Below are 17,128 nucleotides of genomic sequence, written 5' to 3'. Positions count from 1 at the left end.
TCTGATGGTAGTAATGAGAAGAGGGCATATCCTGGGTGATGCGGGTCTTTAACGATGGATGTTGCTTTCCTGAGGCATTGCCCTTTGAGGCCTTAATGCTGGAAGCTAGGGCGCATCATGGCCCAGCAGTTGTGTCTACAACTCTTCAACTTTATCCCTGATCCTGTGCGTTGGCACCTCCATACCAGACCTTTGCTTCCTTTGTTTTTTTCCCCACAGATACTGCCTGACCTGCAGAATGTTTCCCCACAGTGCCTGCTTTTGTTTCGGGTTTCTAGCATCTGCAGGTCTGGCAGGTGGAGAGGTTTAGAGAGGGACGTGCCAGCTCAGGCCCCAAGCAGCTGCACTGGATTGGGGTGATTAAATACAGATTGGTAATAAGGTCATGACTGTGGAGGAGTGTAAAAGACCTTGGAGGAAGGGTTGGAGGAGGAAGGAATGGGGGAGACCATGCATTCATCCTAGTTGGTTCCACTTCCAAGAAAATCTCCAGCATTCAGAGAGTCAGTTTCATAAGGTAGCCATGGTAATGTGTGCTGCTGTCGGTGAACACACTGTAGGTACAGCAAGTTCTTTATATAAATATTAAAGGAAACTACAGCAAACGTCTAAACATAGTAGTCAGCTCCCCAAACCTTGTCAATCTCCGCCCCTACACTGAAGTCTGATTGGTTGTATTGCTCGCACGAAGGAGCTAATTGACTGGATCCAGTCGAGCTTCTGAACGGGTCTCAGAACTGTCGCTCTGACAGATTGACAGGGTTTGTGGCAATATTTATGAGAGTGTCAGAGCGTTGAGGCACTGTTTGCAAATTGGTGAACCTGCGGCGCCAGCAGCGTTGACAGATCCATCCAGGAGGGTGTGAGGCTCCAACGGGACCACTCTTATCTGAAGCCGGCTAACCAGTCCAGAGGTAAGGCGACGGGAATGTGCCCTTTCTAGTGACAAAGTGTGCTTTCGATTTGGGACACCGAGCAAAGAGGGGCTTTGCTCCTGTTTTGGAGAACCGTGTCTGAATGGGAATGGTTTAATTTGTATCATGTGGGAAAGTGGGAATCTGCAAGACTCTCCAATAACTTATAAAGGCTGCTGGAACGTGTTTATTTTAAGTAGTTACCCCGCATAAAGCAATCTCTCTTCCCCAACGTAGAGTATGCCGAACGCCAGAATAGCACAATCTGTTTCAAAGAACTCCAATTTTTCCCACGCTTTGTTTCTGAGGACAACTTTAGGATTTGCTCGCCCCCTTTCCCCCATTCGTCGGTGCAGGGAAAATTACAGTAGAGTCACCTGAGAGGGATTGGCGATGGGATTGTGGTTAAATTGAGCAGCGCGAAGCGGGGGATGGGCGGGAGGTTGACACAGCCTTGTGGACTCAGGTGTGGGACTCCCACTGGCGCCCAGTAAGTTATTCTCCGGCCCCCAAAATAGAATCCTCCAGAACTGGAGAAGGATGGCCGTGCTAGATAAATTCTAGTCTTCCCCGCTACTTTTTTCCCCTGGTTCTTATACTGGCGGAAGAACTCCACCCGGGAGCAGATGGCACGGGGAACTCTGTCCACCACACTGCATTGTTGACATTTCTGCATTAAGTACAATCAGTTAATGACTGAGAACCCGGATGCAAATAGAAACATGGTAGGAGACATAAGACTCGGCAGATGCTGGAATCTGGAGCGTAAAACCAGCGGTGTTCCGCAGGGATCTGTTCTGGGACCCCTGCTCTTCGTGATTTTTATAAATGACCTGGATGAAGAAGTAGAAAGGTGGATTAGTAAATTTGCTGATGACACAAAGGTTGGGGGTGTTGTAGATAGTCTGGAGGATTGTCAGAGGTGACAGTGGGACATCGATAGGATGAAAAATTGGGCTGAGAAGTGGCAGATAGACTTCAACCCAGATAAGCGTGAAGTACGCAAACAACAGGAATACTGTAGATGCTGGAAATTCAAGCAACACACATCAAAGTTGCTGGTGAACGCAGCAGGCCAGGCAGCATCTCTAGGAAAAGGGAAAAACGCAAACAACAGGAATACTGCAGATGCTGGAAATTCAAGTCCTTACGAAGGGTCTCGGCCTGAAACGTCGACTGTACCTCTTCCTAGAGATGCTGCCTGGCCTGCTGCGTTCACCAGCAATTTTGATGTGTGTTGCTTAAGTGTGAAGTAGTTCATTTTGGTAGGTCAAATATGAAGACAGAATATAGTATTAATGGTAAGACTCTTGGCAGTGTGGAGGATCAGAGAGATCTTGGGGTCCATGTCCAGAGGACACTCAAAGCTGCTGAGTAGATTGACAGTGTTGTTAAGAAGGCGTATGATGTGTCAGCCTTCATCAACTGTGGGACTAAGTTCAAGAGCCCTGAAGTAATATTAGTTATATAAGACCCTGGTCAGATCCCACTTGGAGTACTGTACTCATTTCTGGTCACCACACTACAGGAAGGATGTGGATACTATAGAGTGCCGAGGAGATTTACAAGGATGTTGCCTGGATTGGAGAGTGTGCCTTATGAGAATAAGTTGAGTGAACTTGGCCTTTTCTCCTTGGAGCAATATCTGTTTCTCAGTGTTGAAATGTCTAATACCAGAGGGCATGCATTGAAAGTGAGAGGGGGTAGGTTCAAGGGGGATGTGAGGGGTAAGTTTTTTACTCAGAGAGTGGTGGATGTCTGAAATGTACTGTCTGATGCAGTGGTAGAGAAAAATACATTAGAGGCTTTTAAGAGTTGTTTGGATAGGTACATGGATGTAAGGAGGATGGAGGGATATGGACATGGTGTAGGTAGGAGGGATTAATGTTTGGGTGTTTTTGATTTGATTTTTAGCTGGTTCAGCACAACATTGTGGGCCGATTGGCCTGTTCCTGCTCTGTATTCTTCTATGTTCTATGCTCTAAGAAAGAGCACCATGAGAACAAGAGAAACCAAAGTCCATTGAAGACAAAGTGATCAAAATGGTGTTTTACTGAGGTAGTGCTGGTTGGTTTAAGAAAGGAATGGCTGAAGGGAAGTAGCTGTTCTTGAACCCAGTGGTGTGGGACTTCAGGCTACTGTACCCTTGCCTGATAGTGGCTGCCAGAAGATGGCATGGCCCAGGTGATGGGGATCTTTGATGATGGCAGTGCCTCGTGTAGGTATCTCCAATGGTGAGGCGGGATGTGCCTGCGATGTATTGGGCTGAGTCGACTACTCTGCAGTGTCTTAGGTCAAAGTTCAAAGTAAATTTATTGTCAAATTACTTAAACTGTTTGTCACCATATACCACTACCCTGAGAAATACTGTAGAATTTACTTAAAAACTATACACACGTAAAGACTGACAAATAACCAATGTGCAAAGTAACACTGTAAATAAAAACAAATGACACTGAGAACATGAGTTGTTGAGTGAGTCTGTGTGCTGGGGAATCAGCTCAGGGTTGCGGGGTGTAAAGTTATCCACACCAGTTCAGGGCCTAACGGTTCCAGTGCATTTGAATTCCTGTACCACACCAGTCAGAACCTTCAAAGGTAAATCGGCAAAAGTTTGTTAGCGGGTTCGGAGACAAGCTGAACCTCCTCAGAGAGTACAGACATTGGTGAGCCTTGCAGACTCGTGGCTTTTGTCAGCTAGAAGGACAAGGGCACCAAAAGCAACACCACCTGGAAGTTGAAACACAAGAAAACCTTCAGTCGCTGGAAATCCAAGCAACACACAAAACATGCTGGAGGAACTCAGCAGGCCAGGCAGCATCTATGAAAAAGAGTAAACAATTGACATTTCAAGCAGCGACCCTTCATCAGAAACGTCAACTGATTACTCTTTCTCATAGATGCCACCACCTGGAAGTTGCTCTCCAAACCACACACCATCTTGACGTGGAAAGAGATGACATTTCCTTCACAGCTGCTGAGTGAAAATCCTGGAACTTATCCCCCACAACATCCCCAATAGTATTATGGGTATTACCCACAAGTCTGCAGCAGTTGAAGAATTTATGTATTTAAGCATATTTTATCTGTATCCATATTTTAATCTCTAACTTTATTTTTTATATAGTTTTTTTATTCTTTACATTTGATGAATGTTGTTTCTTTGCTTTATGTCATGCGAATACACCACAGCAAATTCCTAATCTCTGTAAATGTACATGGTGAATAAAGCTGGTCCTTGAAAGCAGCTCAACATGACCTTCTCAGTATCAATCAAACGCTGGATGACACAACACCCCTTGAATGAATATATAAAAACAACCTTCCGAGCTGAGGAAAGTTATTAAATGAACCTGGACTTAGCTTTGTGAAAAACCAGCCATGTGCACCGATGGAAGGAAAGGGAAGGAAACTCTGGCATGCTCTGGCCTACATGTGGCTCCAGACCAGCCACAGTGGTTGCTTGTACAGTGGTCCAGCTGGTAGAGCTGCTGCCTGGAGGAATGCGGCTGGAGAGAGCAGAAGATACAGCAGCAGAATTAGGCCATTCAGAAATATGTTGGTTGGATAAATGCTCTAAACGTGGGGCACATTTTTGACACAGAGTGTAGTAGGTGCCTGGAAGTGGTGTGGAGGCAGATACAATAGTTGTGTTTAAGAGATTCTCAGATAGGCACATGAATGTGCAGGAAACGGAGGAAAATGGCTATGTGCAGACACAGGGATTAACTTATTAGTTCAGCAGAACATCATGGGCTGAATGGCCTGTTCCTATACTGATTTATGTTCTCTGTAAATTGCTCCTTGTGAGTCTGAGGGAGTTGACAGGAATGTGGGGTAAGTAAAACAGGATTAAATGTAGGGTTAGTACAATGGGGGTTGATGGGCTGAATGCCCTGTGTCCATACTGCTTATAGTTCAGGGTTATAAGGGATAGACAGTAAAAGCTGGCATTGCCAATGAGTCTCGATCTTGTGAATGGTGACAGCAGATGGTCAAAAGACATGTCAAGGTCAAAGTGAAGGTCAAGATTATTGCCATCTGTACATGTGTGCTAGAACACTAAAAACCCAAAGTCTTTTGTAGTGCAAAGTGGTTATAATGTTGCTATATTGAGGTGGTGTGTAGGGTCATACCCATTGGTTGGAGAACCAACTGGCTAAAGGGAAATAGCTGGTGGTGTGGGATTTCAGGCTTCTGTACCTCCTGCTTGATGGTAGCTGCAAGAAGATAGCATGTGGCCTGGATGCTGGAGGTCTAGGATGGTGGATATTACAGCACCCCCTATAGATACTGCAGATGGGCGGGAGGGATGTGACTGTGGTGTTCGGGCTGTGTCCATGACTCTCTGCAGCTTCTTGCGTTCCTGTGCATTCAGACTACAGTACCAGAGCATGATGCAACCAGACTTACACAGAGGGGTAAAGAGCATCCTTTCTTTGCTGATGTCTCACAGGTGGCTCCTCCTTACAATAACTTGTGCTTCTGGTCGTGGTTGTAGCTAATAGTCAAGGGACATAACATTTCATTTATTCTTCCTAGTAATCGCATTACTGAAAATAAATACTGCTGAAGTCGTAAATCTGAAATAGAAGCCGACGATATTAAACAGAAACAGAGAAATTAAGAAATTAGTTCATGTTATGTGCCAGAGAAGGTGGGGGAGGGGGTTGTGTGAAATGAAGGGAATATCTCTGATAAGATTATTCTGGATAATGAATAAGGAAACGACTTAATTCTTTAATTTTTCTTAACTATGAATGAAATGAACATATTGTAAGTTGGCTGGTCTGTTATGAAATTGTCAATGTCTCTAGGTCATTTTACATTAAAGTCCAATATTTGAGAGCTGCAGTACTGTACGATGGTTCAGTGTGCCATTCAATATGCAGACATGAGCCACATGTAGAGGGACTTCAGCAAAAGACCCGATTGTTGACATAAATACAGAAAGTGCTGGAAACACTCGCAAGTCAGGCAGCAGAGTTAACATCTTCAGAATGAAAACTGTAAGTTGGTTTTTATTTTGATTTTTCAATTAGATAATAGTTAAAGATTGTTTCAGAGCAGGGGGGGTGAAAAATGCTGAGAGAGTGAAAAATGGATGACTATCCAGTAGAGCACAGTGGAGAAATGTTCTGCCCTTCCACATGATGCTCTGTAATCATTATCGTTCACTGCAAGGATGAATAAGACTTTGGATTTAATATGGTATCTGGAAGGTAGTATCTGCTGCAATTTCTCCAGTACCGCACTGGAATATCATCAATCACTGAAGAATACGACGTGAAAACGATTCTTTTGCACTGGCCGTAATGCTAATCTAAACAAATCCTGCCTGCCAGCACATGGTCGGTACCTCTCTATTCCCTGCCTCTTCATGTGACTGACTAAGTGCTTCTTAATTGTTGCTGTTATATCTGCTTCAACTACCACCCAGCCCATCACAGGGAAAGCCCCCCCCCCACCACTCAGCACATTTACATACTGTAGAGCACTGGGACCTTCACCATCCAAACCATGCAGCCTTCTCAGTGCTCCCAGCAGGTAGGAGGTACAGGAGCCTGAGGTCCCACATCACCAGCTTCAGGAACAGTTATCCATGAGGCTCCTAAACTGGCATGGATAACTTCATTGACCTGAACTCTGAACTGGTTCCACAACATACAGACTCATCTACAAGGATTATTTACAACTTATGTTCACAGTGTTTTAAATAAATTTGCACAATTTGTCTTCTTTTGCATATTGGTTGTTTGTCAGTCTTTGTATATGTGTAAGTGTTTTCATAAATTCTATTGTATTTCTTCATTTTCCTCTAAATACCTGCAAAAAAATGAATCTCAAGGTGACATGTATGTACTTTGATTAAAAAATGTACCTTGACTTTGACTGTGACTTTGACAGCCGTGGCAGAGTGTTCCAAGCACCTACCGCTTTGTGTGGGGCAGAAATTGCCTTCCAATTCAGCTTTAATCTTTCCCCCTCTCAGCTTAAAGCTATGCACTAGTATTTGTCATTTCCACCCCGGGAAAAAGACTCTATTCAAGTTCAAATTCAAATTTATTGTTACTCAACCATATGCATGCATACTGCCAAATTAAACAATGTTCTTCCAGTCCAACGTGCACAATACAATACATATAACTCACACACGCCACATAAAGTAATATTACCACAAACAAATTAATAAATAATAAAATACATTCCAGGAGTTTGGCATTTAGCATAAGGTGCACTTGTGAAACAAGTTAAAAAGCTACTTGTGTCTCAGGTATGATGAGACTTGGGTGGTGCCGGGGAGTTCAGTAGTCTCACAGTCTGGGGGAGAAAGCTGTTTCTCATCCTAATGCTTTTCCTAATGCTACGGTACATCCTGCACAGGGCATGGTTGGCTTGATTGAGGAAGCCCCTCAGTTATTGTTGTCGTGTACAACTCCAGAGGGCCACATGAGTGGCAATAGTGGCTTTAACAAATTAATTTGACACTGCTTAACACTTTGTTTATGAATGTAAGAATGAAAGGGTATTGTAAAGGTTTACTCTTGTTACTGTTATGATGAATAAAGTTTATTTTAGTTACAAAAATATACCTTTATTAGGTAGGCCTCAGTCTCCAATGCTCCAAAAAAAATAATCCAAGTTTGTCATGGATAGTGAGTCTTTAGAATGGGTGATCATAAGCAGAATCAAAAGGAAGGGGAGTTTATTTCAGCTTATGTGGCTGAATAGAAGAGATTGTCTGAGCATTTTCAGTTCAGTGGTGGATTAATGACACATAGAGAGATCGTTTAGTTTGTGGAATCTTACAAGAAAACATTCAAAGGCAGCTTCTAACTGAAGCACAACTCACGTTTAAAAGAGCAGTTGAAATAGCTATATCAATGGAAACAACAAACAGAGATACAATTGAGTTGCAGTCAGGAATAAAAGTGAGAGTAAATAAAATTGCAACATCTAAATAGAAACCAGCCTGGCCGAACAAATTGTGTTACCATTGTGGCAGGGACTTGCATACACCAAACAAGTGCAGACTTAAAGGTGAAACTTGCAGAAAATGTAACAGAGTAGGACACATACAAAGAGCATGCTGGGCAGATGAAAATAAATGGACTTGTAAGGGAAGAGAAAAAGACAAGAAGTGAAGTTGCAGATTCAAAAAGAGCACTGATCTACATTCTGTTGAAAAACCTGATAATGATTAGAGTAACAAGGACTGCGTGGATTTGAAACTGACAATAGACAAGCAATATGGCTTACACCAGAAGTGAACGGCAAATTAATTAAAATGGAATTGGATATTTGCTCAGCTGTTTCAGTCATTTCACAAAATAAGTTTGAATGGAATTTTAAAGATACTGAACTGTAGATATCCAACTAAGAATTTATACTGGAGAAGAGATAGCTCCTGTGGGAATGATATTTGTAACAGTGAAACACAACAACCAACAAGCTGCTTTGGGCTTGTATGTTGTAAAAACAGAAGGACCAACATTGTGGGCATGTGATTGGCTAAGGCAACGACAATTTGACTGGAGATCCAGCATGCCAGGTCCCTGCATCAGAGTCAACTGAAAGCAAAGTAAGAAAGGTGCTGAATGATGCTGCAGCAGTGTTTAAGGATGACATTGGAGAACTCAAACATATCAAGGGTAAAATAGTGTAAAACGAAAATGTCACACCCAACTTTTACAAAGCCCATTCAATTCCTTCCACCATCAGTGATAAAGTACCAAGTAAGAGAGATCACATGGAGGTTTTCCAAGGTTGCATGGAGGCCATGGGCAACACCAGTGCTCCCGGTAACCAAGAAGATTAGGTCTGGCAGGATCTGTGGTGACTTTAAGGTTACCATCAACCCAGTACTGAAAGTAGATCAATGCCCTCTGCCCAGGATAGAGGATATCTTTGCAAACCTTTCTGAAGGAAAACACTTCAGCAAAGTGGACTTATTTTGAGGCCTACCTGCAGCTGGAGATGGAAGAAGAGTCCAAAGTGTTTCTCACCAGAAACCCTCACAAGGGGCTTTATCACTATAATAGGCTTATTTTTGTAGTGGCATCTCACCTGCACTCTGGCAGAAAGCCATGGACCAGGTGCCCCAAGGCTGCCCAGGCACTCAGTGTTACCTGGATGACATCATTGTTACTGGTGAGGATGGCAAGGAACATGTTCAAAATCTCAGCGTTAAAAAGATTGGAAGATTATGGGTTCAGAGCACAATGCAGCAAGTGTGAATTCTTTAAACCAAGCATCACTTACTGTGGTCACATCATTGACACATAATTATTACATAGATGTGCTGAGAAAATTCAAGCAGTGCTGGATGCCCCAAGACCAAATGGCATGTCACAGTTGTGATCCTTTTTAAGAATTGTCAATTACTATAACAGGTTCCTGCCAAAGCTGGCTACTGTGCTCCACACCTTGTACTCATTACTGCAGATGCGGAGAAAATGGCAATGGGCAAAGCAGTGTGAGGTGGCTTTCCAAAAGATAAAGGAAACGGTGCTGTCAGACACGGTACTCACACATCATGTAGTGAAGATTGCTGTGCACTGTTCAGGATGCTTGCATCCACCATGGAGGAGGCCCCAGAACCTGAGGTTAATTCATGGCCACAAGTATAAAATTTACTATGCTACGGATGTCTATATAGTAGTTGCATTATATAGTATATTGTGTGTATATATATATACACGTGTGTGTGTGCGCGCACTCTTCCTCTCCGCACCTTGTGGTGCATCAGGCAGCAACCTGGCTGTTTCTTTAGCATTTTGTTTTTATGAGGCCCAATTGGTAGCTCAAAGCTCAACACAGCACAGATGAAAAGCGTGCAACATGCCGGCAGAATTCGAACCCAGGACCAGTGAGGATGCCACCACGTCACCAGATGGCTCTATATACAGATATATACATGCATAAGTTGAGACCCATTCTTTTTTAAGTTGGAGTTTATAGCTGAGTAGTGAGGATTGCTGTGCATTTAATATTTGAGTAATATTGTAAATATATTGTTTGATTAAGTATTCTTTACTCAAATTATCAATATGTACAATTAAATAATTCATTTGTTTGAATAATAATGTCATCACGCCACCACGTCATGTGTGTGCGCCTCACTTCAAGTAAAAATGAATTGTACACTGTTTCTCCTGGCTCTGTGCTTTTGCTTTCAATCAGTTTTATGTTTTTGGAGTTACAAAACGTATCACAGTTGGCTTTAGAGGCCAAGTCATTGGGTATATGACGGGTATGGCATGTGTACAGCTTCTTTACAACCCTGTCTATTTGCATTTTCACTTTCAGGGAACTACGGGCTTGCAACTCAAGGTCCTCCCCTGTATTAATGCTCCTCAGGGTCCAAGAGGAAAGCAGCAACAGATGCAGAGAAAAGAGTTACAATTAAGGAGTGCATGCAATGCAGATGAGACAGTAAGGAACAAAGGCCACAGGGAGGTAGATTGTGAGGTCAAGTGTTCAGCATTACCATGCGAGAGGTCCATTCAGTGGCCTTATGACAGCAGGATGGAAGCTGTCATTGCTCCTGCGATACCTACTTTCAGGATTTTGTATCTTTTGCCCGATGGAGGGCGGGTGGTGGTGGGGAGAGAGAAAAATGCCTAAAGTGGGACAGAAGATGGTGTGGCATTCCTGCAGTGCCAAGCTGCTTACTTCGATGAATCTATTAACCCTTACTGCAGGATGGTAGTTAACCCTTTCAACCCTGCACTGTCTGACACAAAGACACTTAGCACTGTCGGCATCTGATTCCCACATTCCTTCCCCCACCCTCCCCTCACGGACACTGCTCGGCCCATGCCACTGGGCCCTGACCCCGATCCGTCAAGCACCGTGTGGTGTCTGCCCATGTATCAGCCTCCCCTCTTCAGGGAGGTCTGGGAGCCCCTAAGCATATGTCGATCCCAGATCGGCCTGTACAGCCACTTGAAGACCCACCAATAGACAACCCCTCAGGAGAATATCAGACTCGACTGAATGATCACTCCACTATTACAGACACACATTCCACAGTACCTAAGCAATACTTTATTCAATGCCAGACTCTGTTTAGTACTTTACCAGGCCAGTGATAAACATCAGACACTAGCAGTTCATTATCCTCTTAAAATACACATCACCGAAGAAGGGCCATCACAGACCCCTGCCCCGCTTCTCCAGGTAACTAACGACAGATTCATTGCCCCTGCCTGCCTGCTCTGTTACTCATGGAGGGAACAATAAATCAGTTGCAGACATGGGAGGAGAAATGGCAGATGAAATTTAACCCAGAAAAGTGTGTTGAACCTTGGCAGGTCAAACGTAAAGAGCCTCGGTGAGCAAAGGGATCTTGGGGTTCAAGGACATAGCTCACAGGTTGGTAGCAACACACACAAAATTGTGTGTGATGAAGAGTCTTGGCCCGAAACGTCAACTATTTACTCTTTACTATAGATGCTGCCTGACCAGCTGAGTTCCTCCAGAATTTTGTGTGTGTTGCTCGGGATTTCCAGAATCAGTAGATTTTCTTGTGTTTGTGAAGGTTGATAGGGTGGTTAAGAAGGCATATGGCAAGCTTGCCTTCATTAGTCGAGAGTCAAAAGCCAGTAAGTTTTATAGCAGCTATGTAAAACTCTAGTTAGGCTGCACCTAAAGTATTGCATACAGTTCTGGTCGCCCAAAGGACGTTGAGGGTTTGGAGAGGGTGCAGAAGACTTTAACCAGGATGCTGTCTGGACAAACTTGGGTTGTTTTCTGTGGAGCAGTGGAAGCTGAGGAAAGCTGTCACAGAGGTTTACAAGATTATGAGAGGCATAGATAGAATAGACAGAGAGTATCTTCTTCCCAGTGAGATTAGTTTAGTTAGCCACTTGATTACTAATTGAATTGGTTTGGGACAACATTGTGGGCTGAAGGACCTGTTCGGTGCTGTAGGGTTCGATGTTCTGTGTTCTAAATGGGAAAGGTTGTTGTCACCAGTGAGAGATTTAGGCAATGAAACACAAGGGCACAAGTTGGCCTGATCCCTATCACAGAGGCTGTCCTTCCTTCCCTCTTCATCCTCATTGTCTATCTGGCTGTGCACTTGTATGTTCAGGGCTGCAGGCACAGCTGCTTATCAGTTGTCATAAATAAGTGGAATGCACCAGAATCAGGTTTATTATCGCTGTCGTATATGACGTGAAAATTGTCGTTTCTCCTCAGCAGTGCAGTGCAAAGACATAAAATTACTATAAGTGACAAAATCACAAGTGCAAAACAATTGAATAATGAGCTGGTCTTCTTTGGTTCATGGACCTCATTAAATATGAATCAGGTTTAATTGTTCGGTGACAGCAGTAAGTGGCAAGACATAAAAATACCATAAGTTACAATAAGAAATAAAATAAATAACTAGTGCAAAGACTAAACTTGGGGTAGTATACGGTGACATATAATATAATAAATTTATATTGTACTTTATAAAGAGGAATAGTGAGGTAGTGTTCGTGGGTTGATGGGCCGTTCAAAAATTGGATAGCAGAGAAGGAGAAACTATGTTGGTCCTATACCTCCTTCCTGCTCTCTTCTGCCTGGATATGATCCATATTCTCAATTCCCTGTTTATCTAACTGCCTTCATCTTATCTGCATCCACTACCAACCCTGGCAGCACATTCCAGGCAACCACCATCCTCTGTGTTTCAAGAAAAACAAATTGCCCTGCCAATCTCTCTTACATTTTTCCCCTCACCTTTAAATACATATCCTGTAGTACTTGACATTTTCCATATATCTACCCTGGGAAAAAGATTCTGACTTTCAATGCTATCTATGCCTCACACATGATCAATCAGCACTTGATTGTGGTTCCTGCTGCTTTCATACACTCAGTGGTCACTTTATTTCAAGCCTCCTGTACCTAATAAAGTGGCCACTGAGTGTATGTGCATGATCTTCCATTGTTGTAGCCCATCCACTTCAAGGTTCGATGTGTTGTGTGTTCAGAGATGTTCTCCTGCACATCACTGTTGTAACGTGTGGTTATTTGAGTTACTCTCACCTTCCTGTCAGCTTGAACCAGTCTGGCCATTCTCCTCTGATCTCTCTCATTAACAAGGTGTTTTTGCCCACAGGACTGCTGCTCACTGGATGTGTTTTGTTTTTCACACTATTCTCTGTAAACTCTGGTGACTGTTGTGTGTGAAAATCCCAGGAGATCAGCAATTTCTGAAATACCCCATCTGGAACCAATGGTTAAAGTCCTTAGATCACATTTCTTCCCCATTCTGATGTTTGGTCTGAACAACAACTGAATCTTTTGACCATGTCTCATGTTTTTTTATTTTTGAGTTGCCACTACATGATTGGCTGATTAGATATTTCCATTAATGAGCAGGGGTACAGGTGTACCTAAAGTGGCCATTAAGTGTGTATCCTAATATTATAGAGGGAGACTATTCAACCCATTGAATCCTGATCAATGACTCCCTCTATAATGTTTCAGATCAATCCCATCAATAAGCTCTCTCCCCATTTTTTGCTTGTATCCTATTCACTTTGAACTTCCCATTCACCTACACATCAGGGGCAATTAAGAGCGCTTTGGGATGTGGGAGGAAATTAGAGCACCTGGGGAAAAGATCACAGGGAGAATATGAAAACTCCTCACAGACCACACTTGGGTCACAGGAGCTGAGAGCCAGTGTCATCATCTCCCACTAATTTCTACAGATGTACCATGGAGAGCATTCTAACTGGTTGCATCACCATCTGGAGAGAAAGGGGCACTGCATAGGATTGCACAAGCTGCAGAAAGTTGTAAACTCAGCCTGGTCCATCACGGGTACTCACCTCCCCAGCATCCAGGACACCTTCAAAAGGCAATGCCTTAAGAAGGTGTCATCCATTCGTTAGTGACCCCCACCAGAGGGATTCCCGATCTGGTGTCCTCGGTTAATGGTAGGGGTCCATGCATAATAAAGGTTGGGAACTTCTGAGGCCTGCCCTCTTCTCATTGTTACTGTCAAGGACGAGGTACAGGAGCCTGAAGGCACACACTCAACATTTCAGGACCAGCTTCTTCCCCTCCAACATCAGATTTCTGAAGAGACCATGAACCCATGAACGTTACCTCACTTTCTCTCTCTTTTTGCACTACCTATTTAATTTAATTTTTATACATACTTCCCACTGCTATTTATTAGTATTACGTATTGATGTATAAGCTGATGCGGGGCATCGTGTGGATAACTAGAGGCTTTTTCCTAGGGCCGAAATGGCTAACATGAGGGGATATAGTTTTAAGGTGCTTGGAAATAGGTACCAAGGGGATGTCAGGGGTAGGTTTTTCACACAGAGAGTGTTGGGTGCATGGAATGCACTGCTGGCGGCGATGGTGGAAGCGAATAGAACAGGTTCTTTTAAGAGGCTCTTAGATAGGTACATGGAGCTTAGAAAAGTAGAGGGCTATGCTCTAGGGAAATTCTAGACCGTTTCTAGAGTAAGTTACATGGTCTACACAACATTGTGGGCCAAAGGGCCTGTATTGTGCTGTAGATTTCTATGTTCTATGTATTGCAATGTACCACTGCCATGAAAACAACAAATTTCATGATATATGAGGGGTGATTGATAAGTTTTTGGCCTAAGGTAGAAGGAATAAATTTTAGAAAACCTAGCACATTTATTTTTCCGACATTTACACACTTAGTACAGCAGTCGTGGAGCATACGGATCCCTTCTTTGTAGAGGTCGGCGTCTTGGACCTCCAGAAGTGGTCCACAGAAGGAGTGATTGATAAGTTCAATTATTATTAACTTCAAACTTTATGCAGTTTCACTCAAAAAGTTGAACTGTACGTGCATGTAACGAGAGCTGTATAACTCATCTCCTTCTACCTTAGGCCATGAACTTATCAATCATTCCTGCTGTGGACCACTTCTACAAGGAAGGGATCCGTATGCTCCACAACCGCTGGACTAAGTGTGTACATGTAGGAGGGGGCTATGTTGAAAAATAAATGTGCTAGGTTTTCTAAAATTGACTGCTTCTACCTTAGGTCATGAACTTATCAATCACCCCTAGTATGTCTGTGATATTAAACCTGATTTTGACTCTGAATCTGAGCCCCCAAGGAAATGACTGAACAAGTTTCGGTGATGTTACAAAACACACAGCACAGAAAATAAAAGCCTGTTGCAATTGAACCTCCATCCACCACTTCAGCTCATCCCACTGTCCTCTGAGTGAAGAAGTTTACCTTACATATTTCATCTTTCACCCTTAACCTATGACCCCTAGTTATAATTTCACTCAACCTCTGTGGAAAACTCCTGTTTACATTAACCCTGTCTATACCACTCATAACTGTATATACGTCTACCAAGTCTTCCCTTATTCTCCTAGTCTCCAGCGAATGAAGTCCAAACTTCTTCAGCCTCTCCCTATCACTCAGCTCCTCGAGTCCCAGCAACACCCTTGTGAATTTTCTCAGTAGACATTCAATTTTATTGATGTCTTTCCTGTAGGTAGGTGACCGGAACTATACACAATACTCCAAATTTGGTCTCACCAATATGTTATACAAGGTAACATCCCAACTCTTGTACTCAGTGCTTTGATATTTGAAGACCAATGTGTCAAAGCTCTCTTTGTGACCCTATCTACTTGAGACACTATTTTCAATGAATCATGTGTCTGTATTCCCAGATCCCTCTGTTCTACCACACTCCTCAGTGCTCTACCACTCACCGTATAAGTCCCAGGCACATATTTTAACCATAATTCTCATTTAAGCATATAGACCACTTACATCTGTATTTAACCACACAGACAAAAATCCCTGAAGGGCAGTGACATCACCCTCAACTCTTCCAAATGTCAACGGCTCTGTGTAAAGGTGGGCGATATTAGTTTCACAATCAGAGCAAATGCTAGGCTGGAATCCTTGATCTTCGCTGTTATTGAGCAGATGTTATGATGTTCTATGTGAGATGAGAGACGGAAGGCTGGCATAATGGCAGGACTGTGTTACATTAACACAGAGTACCCTGGGGTTCCTCCGACAACCACGAGCATTAATGTGGCTCCTCTCACATCACAATGCTTCCCGAGGCTGTTACCAAAGGGACTGCAACACCACCCACAAAGTGTAAGCCCAAGAATGATACAGTAGCGTAGTGTAACGCCTTACAGCACGAGTAGTCCAGGTTCAACTCCCGCTCTGCCTGTATGTTCTGCCTGTGAGGGTTGCCTCTGGGGTGTTTTGGTTTCCTCCCACATGCTGTACTGGCCGATTGCTGCCGTTTCGGAGGTGCAGTCTTTCAAACACATGTTAAACCAAAATCAAACGCTCAAAGTTCCACGTTCAAAATAAATGTGTCATCAAAGTACATTTACAGCATGTTACTATATACTACCTTGAGATTCATTTTCTTGCAGGTATTTACAGGTAAATTATAGAAATACAATAGAATCTAAGAAAAACCATACATAAACAAAGATTGACAAACAACCAATGTGCAAAAGAAGACAAATGCAAATAAAACAAAAATAATACTGAGTACAAGTTGCAAAGAGTCCTCGAACGTGAATCTGAAGTCACAGATACTGTATAATTCAGAGTTGTGGTGAGCGAAAGTCTCCAAACTGGTTCAGAAGCCCGACGGCTGCAGATTAATAACTGTTCCTGAACCTGATGGTGTAGGACCTTCAGCTTCTGTACTTCCTTCCCAATGGTTAGTAGCGAGAAGAGAGCAGAGCCTGAATGGTAGGAGTCCTTGAAGATGGATGCTGCTTTCTTGTGGCAGCGCCCAATGTATATACTATCAATGGTGGAGAGGGCTTTGCCTGTGATGGACTGGACTCTATCTGCCACTTTCTGTCCTGGATATTGGTGTTTCTATACCAGGCCATGATGCAATCAGTTGGTATCCACTCCACTGTGCCACTATAGAAGTTTGTTAAGACTTTTGCTGACCCATAGACACAACATGAACACAAGATGCCTTACTGACTGAGAGCAAAGATAACTCTTGGTACTCTGGTGATCTTCACCCCTCAAGGAACAGCAGTTTGTCTGACTCTTACCGCATATAGCCCAGTCTATCACAGGTAAGGCCTTCCCCACCATTGAGCATATCCACAGGGAGCACTGCCACCAGAAAGCAGCATCCATCATCAAGGGCCCCCACCATGTAGTCTATGTTCTCTTCTCGCTCCTGCCCTTGGGAA

General features: G+C 43.3%; 1 protein-coding gene across 2 annotated transcripts in view; it reads left to right on the top strand.

Annotated features, from left to right (window-relative positions):
* The first annotated feature begins 777 nt into the window (after nt 1-777).
* The window catches only part of LOC134353859 (somatostatin receptor type 5-like), a 73,676-nt gene continuing 57,325 nt past the window's right edge, over nt 778-17,128 (top strand). Inside the window, exon 1 of one of the 2 annotated variants that reach the window (XM_063062336.1) lies at nt 778-914. Coding sequence is in view for 1 of the 2 variants with exons in the window: in XM_063062335.1 (XP_062918405.1) it covers nt 10,336-10,349 (14 nt within the window). In the remaining variant the exon portion in view is untranslated. Of the gene's footprint in view, nt 915-10,241; nt 10,350-17,128 lie in introns of those variants that run through there. The other variant, XM_063062335.1, reaches the window with a different exon arrangement.

The sequence above is a fragment of the Mobula hypostoma genome, chromosome 11 (genome assembly GCF_963921235.1).
Source record: "Mobula hypostoma chromosome 11, sMobHyp1.1, whole genome shotgun sequence".
In the NCBI taxonomy this organism is placed as follows: Eukaryota; Metazoa; Chordata; class Chondrichthyes; order Myliobatiformes; family Myliobatidae; genus Mobula; species Mobula hypostoma.
This window is presented reverse-complemented; position numbering and strand designations above follow the sequence as displayed.